The 20,943-nt window shown below is 49.1% G+C and overlaps 1 protein-coding gene across 3 annotated transcripts in view; it reads left to right on the top strand.

Annotated features, from left to right (window-relative positions):
* Window positions 1-1,333: 1,333 nt before the first annotated feature.
* Window positions 1,334-20,943, top strand: part of NOC2L (NOC2 like nucleolar associated transcriptional repressor) — a 41,272-nt gene continuing 21,662 nt past the window's right edge. For 2 of the 3 annotated variants that reach the window (XM_027855505.1, XM_027855503.1), the window contains exons 1-7: window positions 1,343-1,385; window positions 1,692-1,735; window positions 2,342-2,527; window positions 5,560-5,740; window positions 6,241-6,345; window positions 7,370-7,487; window positions 7,564-7,654. In XM_027855505.1, the coding sequence (XP_027711306.1) occupies window positions 1,692-1,735; window positions 2,342-2,527; window positions 5,560-5,740; window positions 6,241-6,345; window positions 7,370-7,487; window positions 7,564-7,654 (725 nt within the window). In that variant the 5' untranslated portion in view covers window positions 1,343-1,385. Of the gene's footprint in view, window positions 1,386-1,691; window positions 1,736-2,341; window positions 2,528-5,559; window positions 5,741-6,240; window positions 6,346-7,369; window positions 7,488-7,563; window positions 7,655-20,943 lie in introns of all 3 variants that reach the window. The other variant, XM_027855504.1, reaches the window with a different exon arrangement.

Below are 20,943 nucleotides of genomic sequence, written 5' to 3'. Positions count from 1 at the left end.
GCTCGGGGCTCTGCGTCCTGCCCGCCGCGCGCTCGCCCCAGGGCTGCATGGACGGGCCTGGGCTCGGGCTGCTCGGGCTCCAGGGCGGGCTCCAGCTCGGCCCGGAGAGAGGACGGCGGGTCCGCTGCCGGGTCGCGATGCAGATGCTGCCGCGGATGCCGCTGCTGATGCGGCCGCTGCTTTCTCCACCCCACGCTCCGCTCGCTGCTCGGCTCGCTCTGCAGCCCTGACCAGCGCAGCACGGTTGTTTGCCGGGCCCGCCCGCACCACTTCCCCTCGAGGTCCTCCTCTGCCCCCTGATCCCCGGTGCACCCCCAATCCAGCCCAGCCCAGCCCAGCCCTCTACTGATCACCTGACCCCGACCCCGACCCCGAGCTGAGCATTTGCACAGATAGACCCCGACCCGGAGCTGAGCATTTGCACAGATAGGACAAAGTATGATAAATTATAGTGAAACTGTGAAAGAGAAGTCATGACACTCGTGGTCCTTCGGTGGAAAAGGATTTTCGGGGTGGTCATTCCCCTAAAAAGCAAAAATGTGGGCCTGGGACTGGAGAGCTGGAAAACAGAGAAGGCCGCCTGCCAGCCAGCGGCATATTGACTTAAAAAACCACTTATTTGGGGCAGCTAGGTGGCGCAGTGGATAGAACACCGGCCCCGAATTCAGGCAGGACCTGAGTTCAAATGCAACCTCAGACACATAACTCTGCCTAGCTGTGTGACCCTGAGCAAGTCACTTAACCCCAAATGCCTCACCAAAAAGAAAAAACCAAACCCCACATATTAACCTTATCTATGTTGCATTGTATTTTTTTATTTATTTCGTTGTAAACAGTTCTCAATTACATTTTTAAAAAATATATTTATTTATTTTTCGTTTTTAACATTCAGTTCCATAACATTTTGAGTTTTCCATTTTCTCCCCCTGCCCCCTCCCCAAGATCCCAATTACATTTTAATCTGGTCCTGGCCGCCCTCCAGAGCCGGTTGAGTGTCTCATTTCCTTAATGTTACAGAGCTGGAAACTGAAGCTCCTAGGTTTAGGGCTGGGAAGGTCATCTCGTCTAACCCCATCATTTTAGAGAGACGGGAAACTGAGGCCCAGAACCCCTCTCCGGCCCCGGCACACAGTAGGACTCCCCTCGACCCCGGGCCTCCCCGCCAGCTTTCACTGCCTCCCGCCCGCCCGTGCCACCCGCAGCCTCCGCGCGGCCCCAGAACCCGAGAGCCGACGCCTGGGGGCGGAGCCGCGGCGGGTGAGGGGCGGGGCCCGGGCGGAGCCGCCCCCGCGGCGCGGGGCATGGTGGGAGAGGAAGCGGAGCCCACGCTGCGCAGCGTGGATCATGGCGGGGGTCGCGGAGCAGCCGCGCGGCGCGGGACGCAGGTACGCAGCGGGGGGCGTGGGGGGCCGCGGTGGCGGCTGCGCGGACTCGGCGGCCGAGAGGGCGTTTGGGGATCCCCGGCTCTCCTCTTCCGGCCCCCGCCTTTGCTCGTGTTTCGCAGGAGGGGAGACGGAGGCCGGGAGGGACTTGTTCTGGATCATGGGGGGAGGGGGTTGCGTGGGGGAAGGAGACGGGGGTCCGGGCGCTGGCCTGGAGCCTCGTCCTTCCCTCACCTCTCATTTCTGGGGGGGGGGGGGCACCAGCCTTGACTAAACGGCCGCAGTGTGCTGATTGTCCCCATTTTACAGATGAGGAAACTGAGGCAGCCAGCGGCTTCGTTAGTGGCTTTCAGGTGGGGTTCCACAGCCAGTAGGTGTTTGAGATCAAATTTGACCTCCACCCTTCCTGACTCCAGGCCCCAGGCCCAGCTGTGTCCGCTGCGCTACCTAGCTGTCTCAGAGGCCGTGGGTTCAAATCCTAGCTCTGCCACTTACCACTTGTCTTGGGCCCTCAGTTTCCTTATCTGTAAAATGGGGGGGCGGGGCGGTGTTTGGACTCAGTGACCTCCAAAGTCCCTACCGACCCTACGTCTGGGGTCCAAGCTTTGGGAGAAATGGGCGCATAATAGCGTATTCAAGGCGGGTATGAAGTGGGTGGGGGAGGGAGGGTCTGTGGTAGAAGTGCTGCAGCTGGGTTTTGAAGCGAGCCGGGATTCTGGGAGGCCCACGGGAGGAGGGGGTGCATTTTCAGCCACGGGGAGTGTTGCCAGCGGTTAGAGTAGCAGTTAATTAATTTATGATGATGATAGTGACGACATTTATTTAAAAGGCATTTAATAGCGTATTTCATTTGATCTTAACACCTGTGTGAGTAAATGCTGTGGGTGTTTCCCCCATTTTGCAGTTGTGGAAACTGAGGCCTGCGTGCCAGGTTAAGGCATCTGCTGGTCTTCTTGCAGGAAGCTTGCCGAGCTGAGCGTGGATGAGTTCCTCACCTCCGGCTTTGACTCGGAGCTGGACAGTGGGTCAGAGGAGGAGGAAGAGGCGTCTGGGCCCCCCCAGGGGGCCCAGGATGCAGAGCAGAGCCGGGCAGCTCCGGGGGTACCCAAGAGGAAGCTGACTGCCCAGGAGGGGCTAGCCACAAAGTAAGGGATGGGGATGTGGGCGGTTATGGGCCTGTGCCCCGCTGCCTTCCCTCTGCTCCCTCCCCCTCATTAGTTAAGCTCACTTGGTTTCCCCCACCATATGTGGACACACACGGATGGGTCTCTGTCCAGTGGAGGTTGCCAAGGCTCCTGACCCTATTACAACCCGGCTTGTTCTCAGACTTATGCAGAGACACCAAGACCCCAGGCCTGTTCTCTGGGCTCTTATCTTCTGTAGGAAAGATCTGCTAATAGCAGGTTCTTGGCCCCTGCTCTCTTTGCCCCCTGTGGGGTCTCGTAGACAGATGGCACGGGCACTCACCATCCCAGTGCCCTTCAATGCACGGCCCTTAGCTGGCATTAAGAGGCTTAGAAGGGCCACCATCCCTCCCACCGCCAGCACTTACATCGAGAGACATGGGGGGCACTTTCTGTTAGCAGCTATGTGATTGAGGAGGCCGGGAATAGGCGATACAAGTCTTCTGACCTTGAATTGTCTGAAAGTCAGCTTGCTCAGATTTCCCAGAACCACAGGCCAGTTCATCTATCTGTACTTGCATAAATCTCAGTCCCCTTTACAGCACCCCTAAAAAGTGGCCATCCGGGCTTCACTTGAAGACCCTCAGTGATGGGGCACTCCATTACCTCACCTGGTGGCCCATTCCCCTGGGGACTGCTGTATTGTCAGGCAGTTTCTCCTGCTCCTAAAGAGGCCCTTCTTTAGTTGGCATCCATGGGCCAGTGCTGAGCATGTATCTCCTGGCCCTTCACCGTCTTTATCACCCTCCTGTGCGTGCTCACCAGCTTTTCAATGGTCCACATAAACCATTGCGTCCAGAACTGGACACAGTGCTCCTCAGGAGTTCTGATCAAGGCAGAGTATAATTTCACTGTTCCTCCTTCTTCCCTGAAGCCAGGCCTCTCTTGATGTAGCCCAAGATCCCATTAGTTTTTTCAGCTGTCCCATTGATGACTCTGCTGAATCAGATTGAGCTTGGGGTCCGCTAGAATTCCCAGATCCTTTTCAGACAAACTGCTTTCTAATCACACCTTCCCCATCCTGTACAGGTGACGTTGATTTTTTTCAGTCCATTTGTAAGATTCTGTTTACCTCTGTTGAATTTCGTCTTAATGTATTTAGCCTGCTGAGATCTCTCTGGGTCATCTGCATTTGATGAGAATAACTAGATGCCTTTATCTGAATCATTGATAAAAATGTCAAACAGGTCAGAGTTGAATCCAGAGCCCTGGGGCACTAGAAATTTCCAGCTGTGCTGCCACTGAACAGTAGTTGAGTGTGCTTTGAGTCCATCTGACTCTCCTCATCTAGCTCCCCTGTCTGTCCTCTTCATGAGAATAGCATGAGGCACTTTTTTTAATCAAATACTTTGCCAAAATCCAGGTCAGCTAGCTCCAGAGCATTTCTGTGATTTATGAGTTTTAACCCTGTCAAAAATGGTGGAAGGGGTATAGGGCTAGTCTGTCACGGCTATGCTTACTGAACCAAGGCAGGCTGCCTTGTGACCACTGCCTCCTTTTCTAAACGTTCACCAGCCATCTCTTTGATGCTCCGTCTTGGAATTTTCTCAGAAGTTGAAAAAGTCAACTCTGAAAACCTCCAGCTTTTTCAGATGAGCTGCTGGTTAGCTGTCTTTTACTGATGAAGTTGATTTTTCAAGGCCTTGGTTTTGGTCTGAGGGGCAGCATGCTGCATTTGGAGTCTGAGGTCCTGGTTTAATCCCAGGTCTGCCAAGAACTATCTGTGTGACCTCTGTGGGCCTCAGTTTCCTTATCTGTAAGATGACCTCTTGTCACCTCTGACCCTGATCATTCAGGTCTCTGGTGTCTTCTGACACTTGTCCCCTTTCAAATTTATCTTGGTTGATTCAGCCCCTCGCTTTTGCCCACATCTTTTTGTGCCGTTGGACGGCCTTCCCCTGGGTTGGCTCCACCCCTCCTGGCTTCACGTGATCTATGAAGCGGTAATTGTTCATTCCATCACTGCCTTCATCCAGGTCATGGATGAAGAGGGGACGTATTCCCTGGGGTTCTCTGCTTAGGACCCCACCCCCCTTCCAAGTGAAGTCATTGATGAACCCTGAGTGGAGGGAGGGATCTGAGTGTGTGTCTGGTCGGGGCCCTGCAGGAGGAGTGCCCACTGGCACTGGCTTGAAGACCCTGCAGGATGGGGCGCCCACCCTTTGGGCTGCAGCCCATGCCACAATGGGACTTCCCTTTTTCCTGGTGTTGTCTCTGAGTCGCCATCTTTGCTGTTTCCATTCATTGGTGTGCCTGGTTGTGCCCTTTGACACGACCCCCAAGCCTTTCACTGTTCTGGCTGCTCTGCTCTGGACACTCCCTGCGTAGTCAGGGTCCTTCCCACATTGGGACGCCCAGATCTGGACGCCGCCCTCCACACGGGTCTGCCTGGGGCTGAGGACAGCGGCCCCGTCCCCTCCGCCTCCCCAGAGGCTCTGGCTCTCTCACTGGGGACCCGAAGTCGTGTTGGCTGCTGGCTGCCTTTACCTGGCTTGTCTAGCTGCCTTCTCTCTGTCTTGTCCCCCAGGCCAGAACAAGGGCCTTGGTCATTCGCCGTGTCAGTTGTTGGCGGGGGTTGTCCCCGGTGGGTGTGTCAGTGCAGGCCAGCTCCCTCTGGTGCTCTGGGCGTGCCCGGGATCCCATAACATGTCTTATAGCCAAATGGAGGGCGTGCCCGTATCACCCGGGATTAGGCCTCTCTTGCCTGCTTCCTTCCTTCCTGGCCTCCCTGGGTGGTTGTTCCACGCCCTGCTCCCCTGCCCGTCCAGGCTTCCTTCAGACGCAGCTCGGATCGAGACCCGTCCAGCCCCTGTGTGTCCCCTGCGTGTCCCCTGGGAGGTGAGCTCCTGGAGGGCAGTCCCCTTCATCTTTGTCCTTGTATCGCCAGCACCCACTGTGGTATGGGGTGGGCGCCTGACCAGTGTTTGCCAGGCGATGGGCCGCTGTGCCCGGCCTGGTGGGCGTCCTGATCCCTGTCTGCCTTTGGTCTCCAGGAAGCTAAGGAAGGGTAAGGCGTCCGAACACAAGGACCAGCTCTCGAGGCTGAAGGACAAGGACCCCGAGTTCTACCAATTCCTCCAGGAAAACGACCAGACGCTCCTGAACTTCGATGACTCGGACAGCTCCGAGGATGAGGAGGACGAGAAATTCCACACGCTCCCAGACGAGCTGGAGGTGGGGAAAGCCACGGGCCCCACGGTGGGGGGAAGGGAGTGGGGGAGGTCCTGGGAGAAAGGTGGGGAGGCTGTGGGCGGGTACTTGGGGGGGCACAGTGAGAGGGAAGGGGGTGGGAGAGGGCTTGGGAGAAAGGTGGGGAGGCCACAGGCCCTGGGGGGGCACTTGGGAGGCCCCACAGTGAGGGGGGAGGGGGATGGGGCACAGCTTGGGAGAAAGGTGATGAATTCTGCTTGGGACACACAAGTGTGAGATGCCTTTGGGAAATCCAGTTTGAGGGGTCCCCAAGCCCAGTGGTGATGCAAGCCTAGAGCTCATCTGAAAGACTTTTGTGACTGAAAGTCACCTTTTGTGACTGGGGACCCTGGCCTTCTGCCAGCTGCCTCTGGGACGAGGCGCTTGGCATGGCAATGGCAGATTTGAGCTCTGGGCCCTGGCTGGGAAGGCTGTGTGTGCCGTCCTCTGGTGCTCATCACTGGCCTCGGCCCTACCTCTCCCAGGAAGCCAGTGAGGAGGAAGAGGAGGAGGAGAGCCCGCGGAAGAGCCGGTCCAAGCGGACCAAACTGACCCTCAGGATGGTGGAGCAGTGGAAGCGGTCGGCCAAGGTGAGGGGGGGAGGGGGCGTGGAGCCACCAGAGACATCTGAGCGTGCCTGTGGCCCCCAAACAGCCTCTTCCTGCCTCTGTCCTTGGGGCTCAGGACCTAACGCTCCTGCACACACGACCCCCGCCTTCGTGTCCCCCGGGTGCCCAGCTTTGTGACCCCACCGAGTCATTGACTACCTCGTAAACTGGTCAGGTGAAGAGCAGGGGCCAACGCCCCCTGGCGGCGGGGTCTTTGCGTCCGCGGGAAGTAGTGAAGAGAATAGACACTGATACAGTAGAAGGCAGCTAACACTGCATTCTGGGTCGATTTGAGGCCCACAGGGGCCCTCCGGCCATGCCCGTCTCCCACCTCCATGCCTTTGCCCCCTGCCTGCCCACAGTCTCGGCCTCCAGGCTCCCCTCTCCAATCGAGCTGCCAGAACCGTCTTTTTTACGGTTAGTCTAGACTTCCCTGCTCAGGTCATTTCTCCTCGTGTTTCTTCTAGCCTTCCAAGCCTTCTGTGTTCTGGCTCTGGCCTGCCTCTCCAGGCCTGTTTCACTCTCCTCCCCTTCACTCACCCTTCTGCCCCACCAGAGTGGAACTCCGTCTGCCCACGGAGCCATGGACACCCCCTGGCTTCATCCCTCTGCGAGGGCAAGCACCCCTCCACCCAGCTGTCTTTGAGAGGTCACCTAGCGCAACTCCCTTGTTTTCAGAGGAAGAACCTGAGACCCAGAAAAGGTGCTCAGAGGTCATCTTCCTGAGTTCAAATCCAGCCTCAGTTTCCTCAACTGTAAAATGGAGATAATAACAGCACCGACCTCCCAAGATTGTTGTGAGGTTCAAATTAGCACAGGGCCTGGCACATAGTAGGCGCTATGTAAGCATTAGCTGCTGTTGTTTTACAATTGAGTAAACTGAGGCCCCAAGAGGGGAGTGGCTTGCCCGGGTCACCCAGGGAGTGAAGAGAAGAGCTGGGCCTGGGCCCGGCCCTCGCAGCTCCTACAGGCTGTGACGGCCCCCATTGTCTCCTTTCTGCTTCAGGACCTCTCCCCTCGTCTCTTCCACGAGATCCTGCAGGCCTTCCGGGCCGCCGTCTCCACCACCTACGAGGACGAGGGCGGCAAAGAGCCCAGCAAGTTCTGGATTGCAGACAGTGCGGGTGAGCCGGGTGGGAAGCGGGGCAGGGCTTGTCCTGGAGACCCCAGACCCTCTAACTCTGTGTGTGGCCCGCGCAGTGTTCAACGCTGTCATCACCTTCTGCATTCGTGACCTCTTCCCCTGCCTGCAGAAGCTGCTACAGCTGAAGCCGCCCAAGGACAGAACCAAGTAAGGCGGGCTCCTGTCGTTGGGTGGGGGCCTCGCGAGGTGCCCTGGGCCCGGACTGGGGAGGGGTGGATTCAGGAGAACTCTGGACAGAGATGTCCAGAGGCCCAGTGATGTCCGGTGATGTCCCAGGCCTCTCCCTGTGTGCCACCTGCCCCTCCTCTGGATTGTAGGTCCTGTGCTTGCATGTCCTGCGTCCCTGACTAGATTCTGAGCTCCCTGATATTACGGGCCATGCCTTGAACCCCACATACTACCCTGGAGCACCTAGCAGTGCTTCACATGTAGGAGTCCCTGAGTGCTGGTGATTCGAGAGGTCTCAGAAAGCCAGGCTCGAGAGCTTTGGCCTAGCCTGCAGGCAGCATGAAGCCCTTGCCATTGGAAGGGTTTAGGTGGCACCAGATGCATTCCATTTGTTTCTTTAAGTATGAAAATTTTTTACATTTTTTCCAATTACTTGTAAAAACAATTTTTTAAACATTTTAAAAATTTTGATTTCCAAATTCTCTTCTTCTCTCCCCTTCCTGAGAAGGCAAGCAGTTTGCTATAGATTATACGTGTGCAGTCATGCAAAACATAATTCTGTATTAGCCACGTTGTGAAAGAAAACAGACAAAAAAGACCCCAAGAAAGATAAAGTTTAAAAAATGTGCTTTGATCTGTGTTCAGACTCCATCGGTTCTCTTTCTGGAGGTGGACAGCATTTTTCATCATTTTCATCATAAGGCCTTGGGAATCTTCTTGGATCTTGTACTGCTGAGAACTGCTGAGTCATTTCATAATTGATTATCGTTACAATATTGCTGTTACTGTATATGACATTCTGGTTCTGCTCACTTCACTTTGTATCAATTCATGTCAGTCTTTCCAGGTTTTTCTGAAGTTCGCCTGCTCATCGTTTCTTATGGCACAGTAGTATTCCATTACATTCATACACCTTAATTTGTTCAGCCATTCCGCAGTTGATGGACATCCCCTTGATTTCCAGTTTTTTGCCACCACAAAAAGAGCTGCTATAAATATTTTTGTACATAGTTTTCCTTTGATGTCTTTGGATACAAGCCTAGTAGTGGCATTGTTGGATCAAAGGGTATGCAGTTTTATAGCTCTTTGGGCATAGTTCCAGATTGTTCTTCAGAGTGCTTGGATCAGTTCACAACTCCACCAACAATGCATTAGTGTCCCCGCTTTTCCACATTTTCTCCAACATTTATCAATTTCCTTTTCTGTCGTGTTAGCTAATCTGATAGGTATTAGGTGGTACCTCAAAGTTGTTTTAATTTGCATTTCTCTAATAAATAGTGATTTAGAATATTTTTTTCATGTGACTTTGGATAGCTTTGATTTCTTCTGAAAACTGTTCATGTCCTTTGACCATTTATCAGTTGGAGAATGACTCATATTCTTATAAATTTGATTCAGTTCTCTATATATTTGTGAAATTAGGCCTTTATCAGACAAATTTGCTAAAAAAAAATTTTCCCTATTTTCCTGCTTCCCTTCCCATCGTGGCTGCATTGGTTTTGTTTGTGTAAAACCTTTTCAACTTAACGTAATCAAAATGATCCATTTTATATCTCACGGTGCTCTCTATATTTTGCTTGTTCCTAAGTCCTTCCCTTATCCATCAATCTGATGGGCAAATTATTTCATGCCCCCCAACTTGTTTGTGGTATCACCCTTTATGTCTAAATCACGTACCCAGTTTGACCATATCTTGGCATGCATTATGAGATGTTGGTCTATGCCTAGTTTCTACCATACTATTTTCCAGTTTGCCCAGCAGCTTTTGTCAAAAAGTGAGTTTTTATCCCAGAAGCTGGAGTCTTTGGGTTTATCAAACACTAGATTACTATGGTCATTGACTACTGTGTCTTGTGTACCTCATCTATTCCACTGATCCACTGCTCTATTTCTTAGCCAGTACCAGATTGTTTTTGTGATTACTGCTTTATGATGCACTTGAGATCTGGTACTAGTGGACCCCCTTCCTTTACTTTTTTTTTTTCATTGATTCCCTTGATGTTCTTTCAAATGAATTTTGGTTTGTTTGTTTTTTTAGCTCTGTAAAATAATTTTTGGTGGTTTGGTGTGGCATTGAATGAATAAATAAATTTAGGCACAAACGTCATTTCTATTCCATTGGCTCAGCTTAACCATGAGCAATTGATATTTTTCTAATTGTTTTGATCTGGCTTTATTTGTGTGAAAAGTGTTTTGTAATTGTGTTTGGATAGTTCTTAGGTTTGTCTTGGCCCAGGAGACTCCCAAATCTTCTGTATTGTCTACAGTTATTTTAAATGGAATTTCTCTTTCTATCTCTTGCTACTGGGCTTTGTTGGTTATATATAGAAATGCTGATGATTTATGGGGGTTTATTTTATATCATGCAACTTTGCTGAAGTTGTTAATAATTTTTTTTTGGGGGGGGAGGCAATTGGGGTTAAGTGGCTTGCCCAGAGTCACACAGCTAGTAAGTGTTATGTGTCTGAGGCCCGATTTGAACTCAGGTCCTCCTAACTCCAGGGCTGGTGCTCCATCTACTGCGACACCTAACTGCCCTCAGTTGTTAATTATTTCATGTAGTTTTTTAGTTGATTCTCTAGGGTTGTCTCAGTATACCGTGATATCATCTGCAGAATGATTGCTTTATCCCCTCATTGCCTTTTCCACTTCCTTCCATTTCTTGTTCTTTTATGGCTAGAGCGAACATTTCTAGCACAATATTGAATAACAGTGGTGATAATGGGCATCCTTGTTTCACCTCTGATCTTATTGGGAGGGCTTCTAGCTTATCCCCATTACAGATAATGATTGCTGATGGTTTTAGATAGATGCTACTTAACATTTTACGGAAGACTTCATTTATTCCTATGCTTTCTAGTGTTTTTAATAGGAATGGGTGTTGTATTTGTCAGAAGCCTTTTCTGCATCTGTTGAGATCGTAACATAATTTTTGTTTTTGTTATTGATATGGTCAACTATGTTGATAGTTTTCCTAATTTTGAACCAGCCCTGTATTCGTAGTATAAATTTCACCTGGTCATAATGTATGATCTTTGTGATATATTGCTGTAATCTCCTTGCTAGCATTTTACTTAAGATTTTTACATCAGTATTCATTAGGGAAGTTTGTTTGTAGTTTTCCTTCCTTGTTTTACATATCAGTAACATTTGTGTTATAAAAGGAATTTGGTAGGACTCCTTTGCCTCTTTTTCCAAGTAGTTTATATATTATTGAAACTAATTGTTCTTTAAATGTTTGGTACAATTCACTTGTGAATCCATCTGGTCCTGGGAATTTTTTCTTAGAGAGTTTATTGATGCCTTGTTCAATTTCTTTGTCTAAGATCAGGTTATTTAAGTGTTTTATTTCCTCTTCTGTTAATCTGGGCAATTTATATTTTTGTAAATATCCACCCATTTCACTTAGATTGTTAGGTTTATTGGCATGTAATTGGGCATAACTCCTAATAATTGCTTTAGTTTCATCTTCACTGATAGTGAATTCATCCTTTTCATTTTTTTGATACTGTTAATTTGGTTTTCTTTTTTTTTTTTTAATCAGATTAACCAATGGTTTATCCATTTTATTGGCTTTTTCATAAAACCGGCTCCTACTTTTGCCTATTAGTTCAGTGGTTTTCTTACTTTTCATTTTATCATTTCCAAATTATTTTCAATATTAGTATTTGAATTTCAGGACTTCCAATTTGGTATTTAATTGGGGAATTTTAAGTTTGTTCTTTTTCTAGTGTCTTTGGTTGCATGCCCAATACATTGATCTGCTTTTTCTCTATTTTATAGATATAAGCATTTAGAGATATGAATTTTCCTCTAAGTACTGCTTTGGCAGCATCCCATAAGTTTTGGTATCTTGTCTTATTGTTGTCATTCTCTTTAATGAAATTATTTATTGTTTCTCTGATCGGTTCTTTCACCAACTCATTCTTTAGGATTTGATTATTTATTTTCCAGTTAATTTCTAATCCGTTTCCATAGCCCTTTATTGAATGTAATTTTTATTGCATTATGATCTGAGAAGGATTCACATAATATTTCTGCTGTTCTGCATTTGGTCATGAGGTTTTTATCCCCTAACACATGATCAGTGTTTGTGTAGGTGCCATGTATTGCTGAAAACAAAGTATATCCCTTTCTATTGCCATTCGTTTTTCTCCAGAGGTCTGTCACATCTAACTTTTTAAAAATTCTATTCATCTCCTTAACTACTTTCTTGGTTTTTGTTTTGTTTGTTTTTTAGGAAAGATTTATATAGTTTTGTTTGTTTGTTTGTTTGTTTGTTTTTTTGGTGAGGCAGTTGGGGTTAAGTGACTTGCCCAGAATCATACACTTCATGAGTGTTATGTGTCTGAGGCCGAATTTGAACTCAGGTCCTCCTGACTCCAGGGCCGGCGCTCTATCCACTGCACCACCTAGCTGCCCCAATTTATGTAGTTCTTAGAGGGGAAAGTTGAGGTTTCCCCGTAGTATAGTTTTACTGTCTATTTCCTCCTATAATTCATTTAATTATTCCTTTAAGAATTTGGATGCTACACCATTTGATGCATTTATGTTTAGTATTGATACTATTTCATTGTCTTTGGTATGTTTTAGTAAAAGGTAGTTTCCCTACTTTTCTCTTTAAATTAGACCTATTTTTGCTTTGTCTGAGATCATGATTGCTACCCCTGCCTTTTTTTTTTTTTACTACAGTCGAAGCATGATAGCTTCTGCTCCAACCTCTCACTTTTACTGTGTGTGTGTGTGTGTGTGTGTGTGTGTGTGTGTGTGTGTCTCAGACACATGTGTTCTTTGTAAACAGCATGTTGCAGGATTCTGGTTTTTAATCCATTCTGCTCTCCACTTCTGTTTTATGGGTGAGTTCGTCCCATTCACATTCACATTTATGATTATTTATTTCTTTCCATCCTATTTTTTTTCCCATTTATCCTTCTCTCTCTTCTTTCACCCTGTTCCTCCTCAGCTTCCACTGCCTACCCCAATCTGCCCTCCTTTTTAGCAGGCCCACCCCTCTTCTCTTATCTCCTTGCCCTCCTGCTTCCCCATAGGGTAAAATAGATTTCTCTACCCAATTGAGTGTCTATGTTATTCTGTCTTTGAGCCACTTTTAATGAGAGGAAGGATGAAGTGTTGCCCCCCTCCCCCATCTTCTCCTTTACTGTAACAGCTTTTCTTTCCTGCCTCTTTCATGTGAGATAATTTACCCCATTCTACCTCTCCCTTCCCCCTTCTCCCAGTGCTTCCTCTTTCTCACCCCTTAATTTTTTTTTTATATCATCCCATCATAGTCAACTCACATCCATGCCCTCTGACTATGGATACTCCTTCTAACTGCCCCAGTAATACGATACTACTAATAAGAATAATATACTAATAATACTAATAATAAGATACTCATAATAAGAACATTCGTTCTTAGGAGTTACAAGTATCCTCTTCCCACGCAGGAATGTAAACAGTTTAACCTTATTGAGTCCCTTATGATTTCTCTTTCATGTTTACCTTTTTATGTTTCTCTTGAGTCTTATATTTAAAAGTCAGATTTTCTATCCATCTCTGATCTTTTTATCAGAAATGCTTGAAAGTCCTCTGTATCATTGAATGTCCATCTTTCCCCCCGAAGGGTTATACTCAGTTTTTCTGGGTAGGTGATTCTTGACTGTAATCCTATCTCCTTTGCCTCTGGAATGCTACATTTCAGGTTCTTTGCTCCTTTAATATAGAAGCTGCTAAATCTTGTATTATCCCCGACTGTGGCTCCTTGATATTTGAATTGTTTCTTTCTGACTGCTTGCAATATTTTTTCCTTGACTAGGGAGCTTTGGAATTTGACTGTAACATTCCTGGGAGTTTTCATTTTGGGGTCTCTTTCAAGAGGTGATTAATGGATTCCTACAGTTTTTACTTTATCCTCTGGATCTAGGATTTCAGGGCAGTTTTCCTTGATCATTTTCTTTTTTCTTTTTTGGTGAGACAATCAGGGTTAAGTGACTTGCCCAGGGTCACACAGCTTGTAATTATCAAGTGTCTGAAGTCAGATTTGAACTCAGGTCCTCCTGACTCCAAGGCCACAGCTCCATCCACTGTGCCACCTAGCTGCCCCTCCTTGATCATTTCTTGAGGTAGGATGTCTAGGCTCTTTTTTTGATCATGGCTTTCAGGTAGTCCAGAATTCTTAAATTGTGTCTCCCCGAGCTATTTTCCAGACCATTTGTTTTTCCGCTGAGATAATTCACATTTCCTTCAATTTTTTCATTCTTTCAATTTCGTTTTATTTTTTCTTGATGTCTTGTGGAGTCGTTAGTTTCCACTTGCCTAATTCTAATTTTTAAAGAATTATTTTCTTCAATGAATTTTTGTATCTCTTCTTTCATTTGGTTAGTTCTACTTTTTAAAGGTGTTATTTTCTTTAGTATTTTTTGTGCCTCCTTTATTAAGCTGTTGATTCTTTTTTTTATGATTGTCTTGCATCACTCTTTTTTAAAAAATTTTTTTGGTTTTGTTTTGCTTTTTTTTGCCTCACTCTTTTTTTCTGATTTTTCCTCTACCTCTCTTACTTGGTTTTTAAAATCCTTTTTGAGCTTCTTCAGGAATTTTTTGGGGGGAGGGGGCTGAGATCAATTCACATTTTTCTTTGAGGCTTTGCTTATAGCTGTTTTGACTTTGTTGTCTTCTGAGTTTGTTTTGATATTTCCTGTCGCTGTAGTAACTTTATGTGGTCAAGTTCTTTTTGTTGTTCTTGTTTGCTCATTTTTTCCCCAGCCTGTTTTTTGACTTTTAACTTGTTAACACTGGTCAACTCTGCTCCCTGGGTGGAGGGGACACCATCCAAGCTTCAGGTTTTTGTGCTGCTGTTTTTAGAGCTAGTTTGGCGAGTGTGTAATTTTTCAGTTCTTCCCAGGTGGTATGATCTAAGAAGAGATGTGGTCACTGTGCTTTGGTCCGTAAGCGACCACAAGCACTTTCTTCTGTCCTGGAACTGTGGTGAGGGTCCCTGCTTCCTTTAGTGCTCCTCCTCAACCTGGGACCGTGACCAGAACCTGCCCCCTGTGCCAGCCCGCGGTCCCCTGTCGTCCCCTGCTCCCCGTGGGCCAGGAGCTCCAGAAGCCGACGCAGCTGCCCCCACAGTGGCTGCTGGCTGGCGGGGCATGGCCTGTGCCGGCCCGCACTCCGGCCTCACCCAGGGAGACAGGCCTTCCAGCTCTTTCTGGGCTGGAGGATGGTTCCTCCCTGTCCTTTTACGGGTCCTGCCGCTCCAGAATTTGCTTTGAGGCGTTATTTTGAAATTGTTTGAAGGGGAATGTGGGAGGACTTGGCAGAGTCCCTGTCTTCACTGCCCGCTTGGCTGCGCCTTCCCAGACTCCAACGTGGTCTTCAGCGTGGATTGGAGAGGGCTCAGCTGGAGGTGCTCGTGAGCACTGTGGGGGGATGTGGGCCCTGGCCTGGGGAGGTGGCACTGGGGGGCGGGCAGCACGTCATTTCAGTTCAGCCAGCATCTGTTCTTGCTGTGTGCCAGGCCCTGTGCTGGGCACTAGGGATGTGAGGCACGCCTTCAGAGGGCTCGTGTTCAGGAACTCCGCCATCCACAGCTAGAAGGGCCAGCGCCTGGCATCTTACAGGTGAAGAGACTGAGGCTTAGACAGAGGATTGGCTGGCCTGAGGGAGCCTCAGCAGGGCGTGAGGGCAGCCGTTCAGGGGCGTCTGGCCGGCCGGGCCTGTGAGCAGCAAGACGTTCATGTCCAGCAGGTCATCGAGTTGGGGAGAGAGGTCAGAGCTTGGGGGTATCTAGAGTGGAAATGCCTCCTCATCTGGAACGAAGGCCGCCTTATCTTCCTGGGGACAGCGTTGCTAGGGAAGGTGTGGACAAGCTGGACACCTCCCTGAGGAGGCCAGGTACGGGCAGCCTGCCCTCTGAAGGGCTCAAAACATGGGCTGTCCACAGGACATCTCGTGAGTGGAACAGACTAAATCTCAAGAGAGTAAACACCCAGGAATGCAATGGGAGCTCGTGGGGGAGGGGGGACCCTGCCAGAGATGGGAGTGGGGGGAACCTACTGGGGCTGGGGGGAGGGGGGCTCTGCTGGGGATGGGGGGAGGGGGGAGAACCCTGCCGGGGGGGATGGGCATCAGGGAGTGCTTTGTGTACAGGCAGATGCTCTAGCTGCTTCTGAGGAGGGAGCACGTGCCCACATTAGGGGTGACCAGCGCGGAGGCAGGAAGGTCAACAGGGCTAGTCTGGCTGTGGGGGGTGCCGGAGAGATATCAGGCCAATTTACGCAGGCCTTTGAGAGCTCAGCCCAGGGGATCCGGGGAGGCAGAGACAGGGTGATCCGAGCTTTAGGAAGACCAGAGGTGGGGTGGGGAGTGCTGCGTGAGCCGGGAGACGAGAAGAGATGGGCCGGTGGGAGCAAGGGTGAGGTAGAAGTAGGGGTGAGGGAGACTCGAGTGGCAGGACCCCAGTTAGGAAGCTGAGGGGCCTTAGACCCACAAAACTGGGACCTTTAGGGCAGGAGCGGCGTGCTTAGGAGAAAGGTAATGAGTTCTGTTTCTGGTCTCTGGTAAATGCCGTGTTGTAGTTCTCTGTGGAATTGTGTAAGGGCCTCGAGGGGAGGGCCCTAGCACCGGTACAGTGCCCCGCACACAGCAGGCACTTAATAAATGCTTGTTGATTAAGTGATTGACCCCCTAGTAGAGTGTAAGCACCTTGAGGGCAGGGACTGTTCACGTTTGCCTTAGTGTCCCCAGAATTTAGCACTGGGTTTGGTATAATAAGCTCCAAGGGCTTAATTCAGTCTTTCTTGATCTGATCCTGCACTGGGCCACGCAGCCCAGGAGAGAGCCGCGACCGGGGAGGGCTGGGATTGTAGGGGAGGGAAGAGTGAGCTGGAGGAAGGAGGCAGGACGTAGTGTCAGAGCTGGTGCCCACGGATGCCCCTCAGTGGTGCCAGTGAGTGGGCCCAACCTCCCCCCCCACCCCAGCCTGGGGACCCCTGTAGCTGCTGCTCCTGGAGGGGATCTAGAGGGAGCAGCGTGTACCCCCCGCCCCCACCCAGGGGCCCCTGCGGCTGCTGCTTCTGGGGGGGCCCAGAGGCCTTCACTCAGTACCCCTCCTCACTCCTCCACTGAAGTGACTCAGTATATGTATAGTAGTTTCTTACTTGTGTTCATCTTCTTGCCCCAGCCCCATTCAAACATCAGCTCGCTGAGGGCAGGGGCTGACTTATTTTTGGCCAGCACAGTGTTTGCCGAAGTAACTCTGGAATCTCCAGTGCAGTGAATGGAAACACCCTGAGGGTAGGGCCTGGGCTTTGGTCTGGGGTTCTCGGAGCCCAGTATGGGCTGCACAGAGAGGACAGAGGACAGAGCTAGGGACTGGGCCTCCCAGGTGAGGAAACTCCCTCCACAAGTGCAGATTGGTACCTTCTCTGCCACTTGGAGGCTTTGGTGGTGGGACTTGCCCAGGGTCACACAGCCAGGCTGTGTCCGAGGCAGGATTTGAATCCAGGGCTTTCTGGCTTTCTCTTCACTGTGACATTTATAATAGGCACTTAGTCAGTGCTCATTGAGTTTAATTGGCCCGGGCTCTCAAGTCTGAGAAGGGTGACTGTGGGCCAGGGAAGTCCTTCAGAGAGCCTTCCAGCCCACCCGGGTACCAGGCTGAGGTAGTGAGCTTGCCGTCATTGGAAGGGTTCCAGTGTTCTCCTCCCTCTGCTGGGCTCAGCCTCTCAGCATTCTTCCAGCTCTTGGGATTTAGTCCACGCTTCACCTTCTTTGGGAGCTGCCCTGATCCTGAGAATCCTCTGTAAGGAGGAGGCCCGGAGGTAGGGATGTGGGGGGACCGTGGCACTGCTAGCTCATGTCTCATGTGGCCTGCTCTGTGGAATGTGAGCCCCCTGAGGACGGGGCTGCTTCTGACTTTCTTTGCCCATCCAGCACAGAGCCTGGAGCCTGGTGATCATTTAAGAAGTTTGTCAGTTGGCTGAGTGACAGAATCAGGGAGCCTGGGTTCAAATCCTGCCTCTGATGCTTACTACTGTGTGACCTTGAGCAAGTCGTGGCCTCCCTGAGCGTCGGAGGGAGTTGGCCCCAGTCTCCAGAGTCCCTTTCCCGTCTGAATCTTCCATCCCCAGGAGTGGTTCCCAGGGCTAGGGCCCAGGCGTCGGAGATGAGGAGTGTAAAAGCTCCTCATCTCCTCCTTCCGGAGTCTTCGCTTGGGCAGAGGGGACTCAGCCTGGAGAGGGGCAAGCCCTCCGTCTGGGGGCCTGGGATGGGTCCCATGGGGACGCTGCTTTCTATCCTGCTTAGTTAATGGATTTAGGCACCGACGGCTTCCTGCTCGAAGTTGGGGGGAGAGCCGCGCCCCATGCTGGGGGACAGAGCTGCCCGGCATCCGGGCAAACGGAGGTGCCCCTGGGGATCAAGGAAGTCTCACAGCTTTGTCCATGCCCTCCGGAGGGGAGGCCTGGTGAGATGGAAGCCCTGCCTAGGAAAGAGGAGTCTGGGACAGCCGGGTCAGCGAGGCGGCGTGGGGAGGGGGTGGCTGCATGAAGACAGGCATCCCCCCCCCCCCCGGTCAGACACCCCGACTGTCGTGTCCAGGTCTGGGCACCACAGTTTAGGAAAGATGAGACTGGATCCAATTCAGTCTAACAAGCGTGTATTAGACACCTCATGTGTGCCAGGAAATGTGCCCAGTGCTAGGGATACAAAGGCCTGCCCTCAGGGAGCTGACATTCTCACGGAGGAGTGTGATCACTCGTGCGATCTTGAACGGCCTCCCTAAGGGGTGGCACCCCCGGAGGCAGAGGTAGGGGCAGGGCACGTCGCAGGCAAAGACTGGGCGGTTTAGGAAACCAGACCGCGTTTGTCTGGAACGTGGGCACTTAGGCCTACAGCCTGGGCTCTGAGCGTCAAAAGGAGGAGGGACGTGGGCCTCCTTGGGTTTCAGGCATTTGCTTTTGGGGCCTAGTCCGGGGAAGGGCGGGCCGGAGGGTCGTGAACACTGAGTCCATTCCACCTGAAGGTAGGGTGTAGAAACGTGGACGAGTCCAGGCTAGAGAAGAGCAGGAGCCCTGAGAGTGGTACTGAGAGTGCAGGGAGGGGTTTGAGGAGCGCTTGGGAGACCGGCTGGCTTAGCTGGGCCTTGGCCCCCTCCCTCGGGATGGGAGCCCGGGAAGGATCCAGGCTCTGAGGCTCCAGGCCAGACTGGGAGCCAGCCAGTGGACATCAGGCTGTGAAGACCACTGGCCACAGCACTGCTCTTGTCCTGTTTTCTCTACCTCCCTCCCCAAGACGCCACGCAATCTGATATGGGCTCTACATATACATTCCTATTAAATATTTTCACATTAGTCATGTTGTAAAGAAGAATTAGAACCAATAGGAGGAACCACAAGAAAAAAGAAACAAAACAAAACAGAAGATTAGAAAAATAAAAAAGAGCAAATAGTATACTTCGATCTGCATTCAAACTCCATAGTTCTTTCTCTGGATGTGAATAGCATTTTCCATCATGAGGCCTTTGGAGATGTTTTAGATCCTTGTATTGCTGAGAGGGGCTAAGTCTATCAAAGTTAATCATCACACAACGTGGCTATTACTGTGTACAATGTTCTCCTGGCTTCTGCTCACTTCACTCAGCATCAGTCCATACAAGTCTTTCCAGGTTTTTCTGAAGTCTGCCTGCTCATCATTTCTTATAGCACAATAGTATTTCATTGTATTCATATACCACAACTTATTCAGCCATTCCCCAATTGATGGGCATCCCCTCAATTTCCAGTTCTTTGCCACCACAAAAAGAGCTACTATAAATATTTTTGTACATGTGGGTCCTTTTCCCATTTTTCTGATCTCTTTGGGATACAGCCCTAGAAGTGCTATTGCTGGGTCAAAGGGTATGCACATTTTTATAGCCCTTTGGGGATAGTTCTAAATTGTTCTCCAAAATGGTTGGATCATTTCACAACTCCACCAACAATTCATTAGTGTTCCAGTTTTCCCACACCTTCTCCAACATTTATTTTTTTCTGTTTTGTCATGTTGGCCAATCTGGTAGGTGTGATGTGGTACCTCAGAGTTGTTTTGATTTGCATTTCTCTAATCAATAGTGATTTAGAGCATTTTTTCATATGACTAGATAGCATTAATTTCTTCATCTGAGAACTGCCTCTTCATATTCTTTGTCCATTTATTAATTGAGGATGACTTGTATTATAAATTTGACTTAGTTCTCTATATGTTTGAGAAATGAGGCCCTTATCAGAGACACTATTTGTAAAAATTCTTTCCCAGTTTCCTGCTTCTCTTCTAATCTTGGATGCATTGGTTTTGTTTGTGCAAAACCTTTTTGATTTGATTTATCCAAAATTATCCATTTTATATCCCTCAATGTTCCGTATCTCTTTTTTGGTCCTAAATTCTTCCCTTATTCACACACTGCCAGGCAAACTATTCTGTGCTCTCCTAATTTACTTATGATATCAACCCTTTATGTCTAAATCATGTATCCCTTTTGACCTTATCTGGAATGTGATGTGAGATGTTGGTCTATGCCTAGTTTCTGCCAAACTGCTTTCCAGTTTTCCCAGCTGCTTTTGTCAAAAGTGAGCTTTTGTCTGAAAAGCTTGGATCTTTGGGTTTATCAAATACTAGATTACTATGGTCATTGACTACTGTGTCTTGTCTACCCATATGTTCCACTGATCCACCCCTCCATTTCTTAGCTAGTACCAAATTGTTTTCATGATTACCACTTTATTAATGCACTTTGAGATCTGGTACTAGTGGGCCCCCTTCCTTCACTTTTTTTTTCAATGATTCCCTTGATAGTCTTAACCTTTTGTTCTTTCAGATGAGTTTTGTTATTTTTTTTCTAGCCCTAGAAAATAATTTTTTGGTAGTTTGATTGGTATGGCGCTAAATAAATAAATTTAGGCAGAAATGTCATTTTTATTCTATTGGCTTGGCCTATCCATGAGCAATTAATATTTTTCCAGTTGTTTAGATCTGGCTTTATTTGTGTGAAAAGTGTTTTTGTAATTGTGTTTATATAGTTCCTAGATTTGTCTTGGCTGGGAGACTCCCACGTCTTCTATATTGTCCACAGTTATTTTAAATGGAATTTCTTTCTATCTCTTGCTGCTGGGCTTTGTTGGTAATATATAGAAATGCTGATGATTTATGGGGGTTTATTTTGTATCCTGCAACTTTGCTGAAGTTGTTAATTACTTCATGTAGTTTTTTAGTTGATTCTCCAGGGTTCTCTC

This window comes from Vombatus ursinus, unplaced genomic scaffold (assembly GCF_900497805.2).
Source record: "Vombatus ursinus unplaced genomic scaffold, bare-nosed wombat genome assembly UNPS02010822.1, whole genome shotgun sequence".
Classification (NCBI taxonomy): domain Eukaryota; kingdom Metazoa; phylum Chordata; class Mammalia; order Diprotodontia; family Vombatidae; genus Vombatus; species Vombatus ursinus.
The sequence above is the reverse complement of the archived record's forward strand: the minus strand, read 5'-3'. Positions and strand labels throughout refer to the sequence as shown.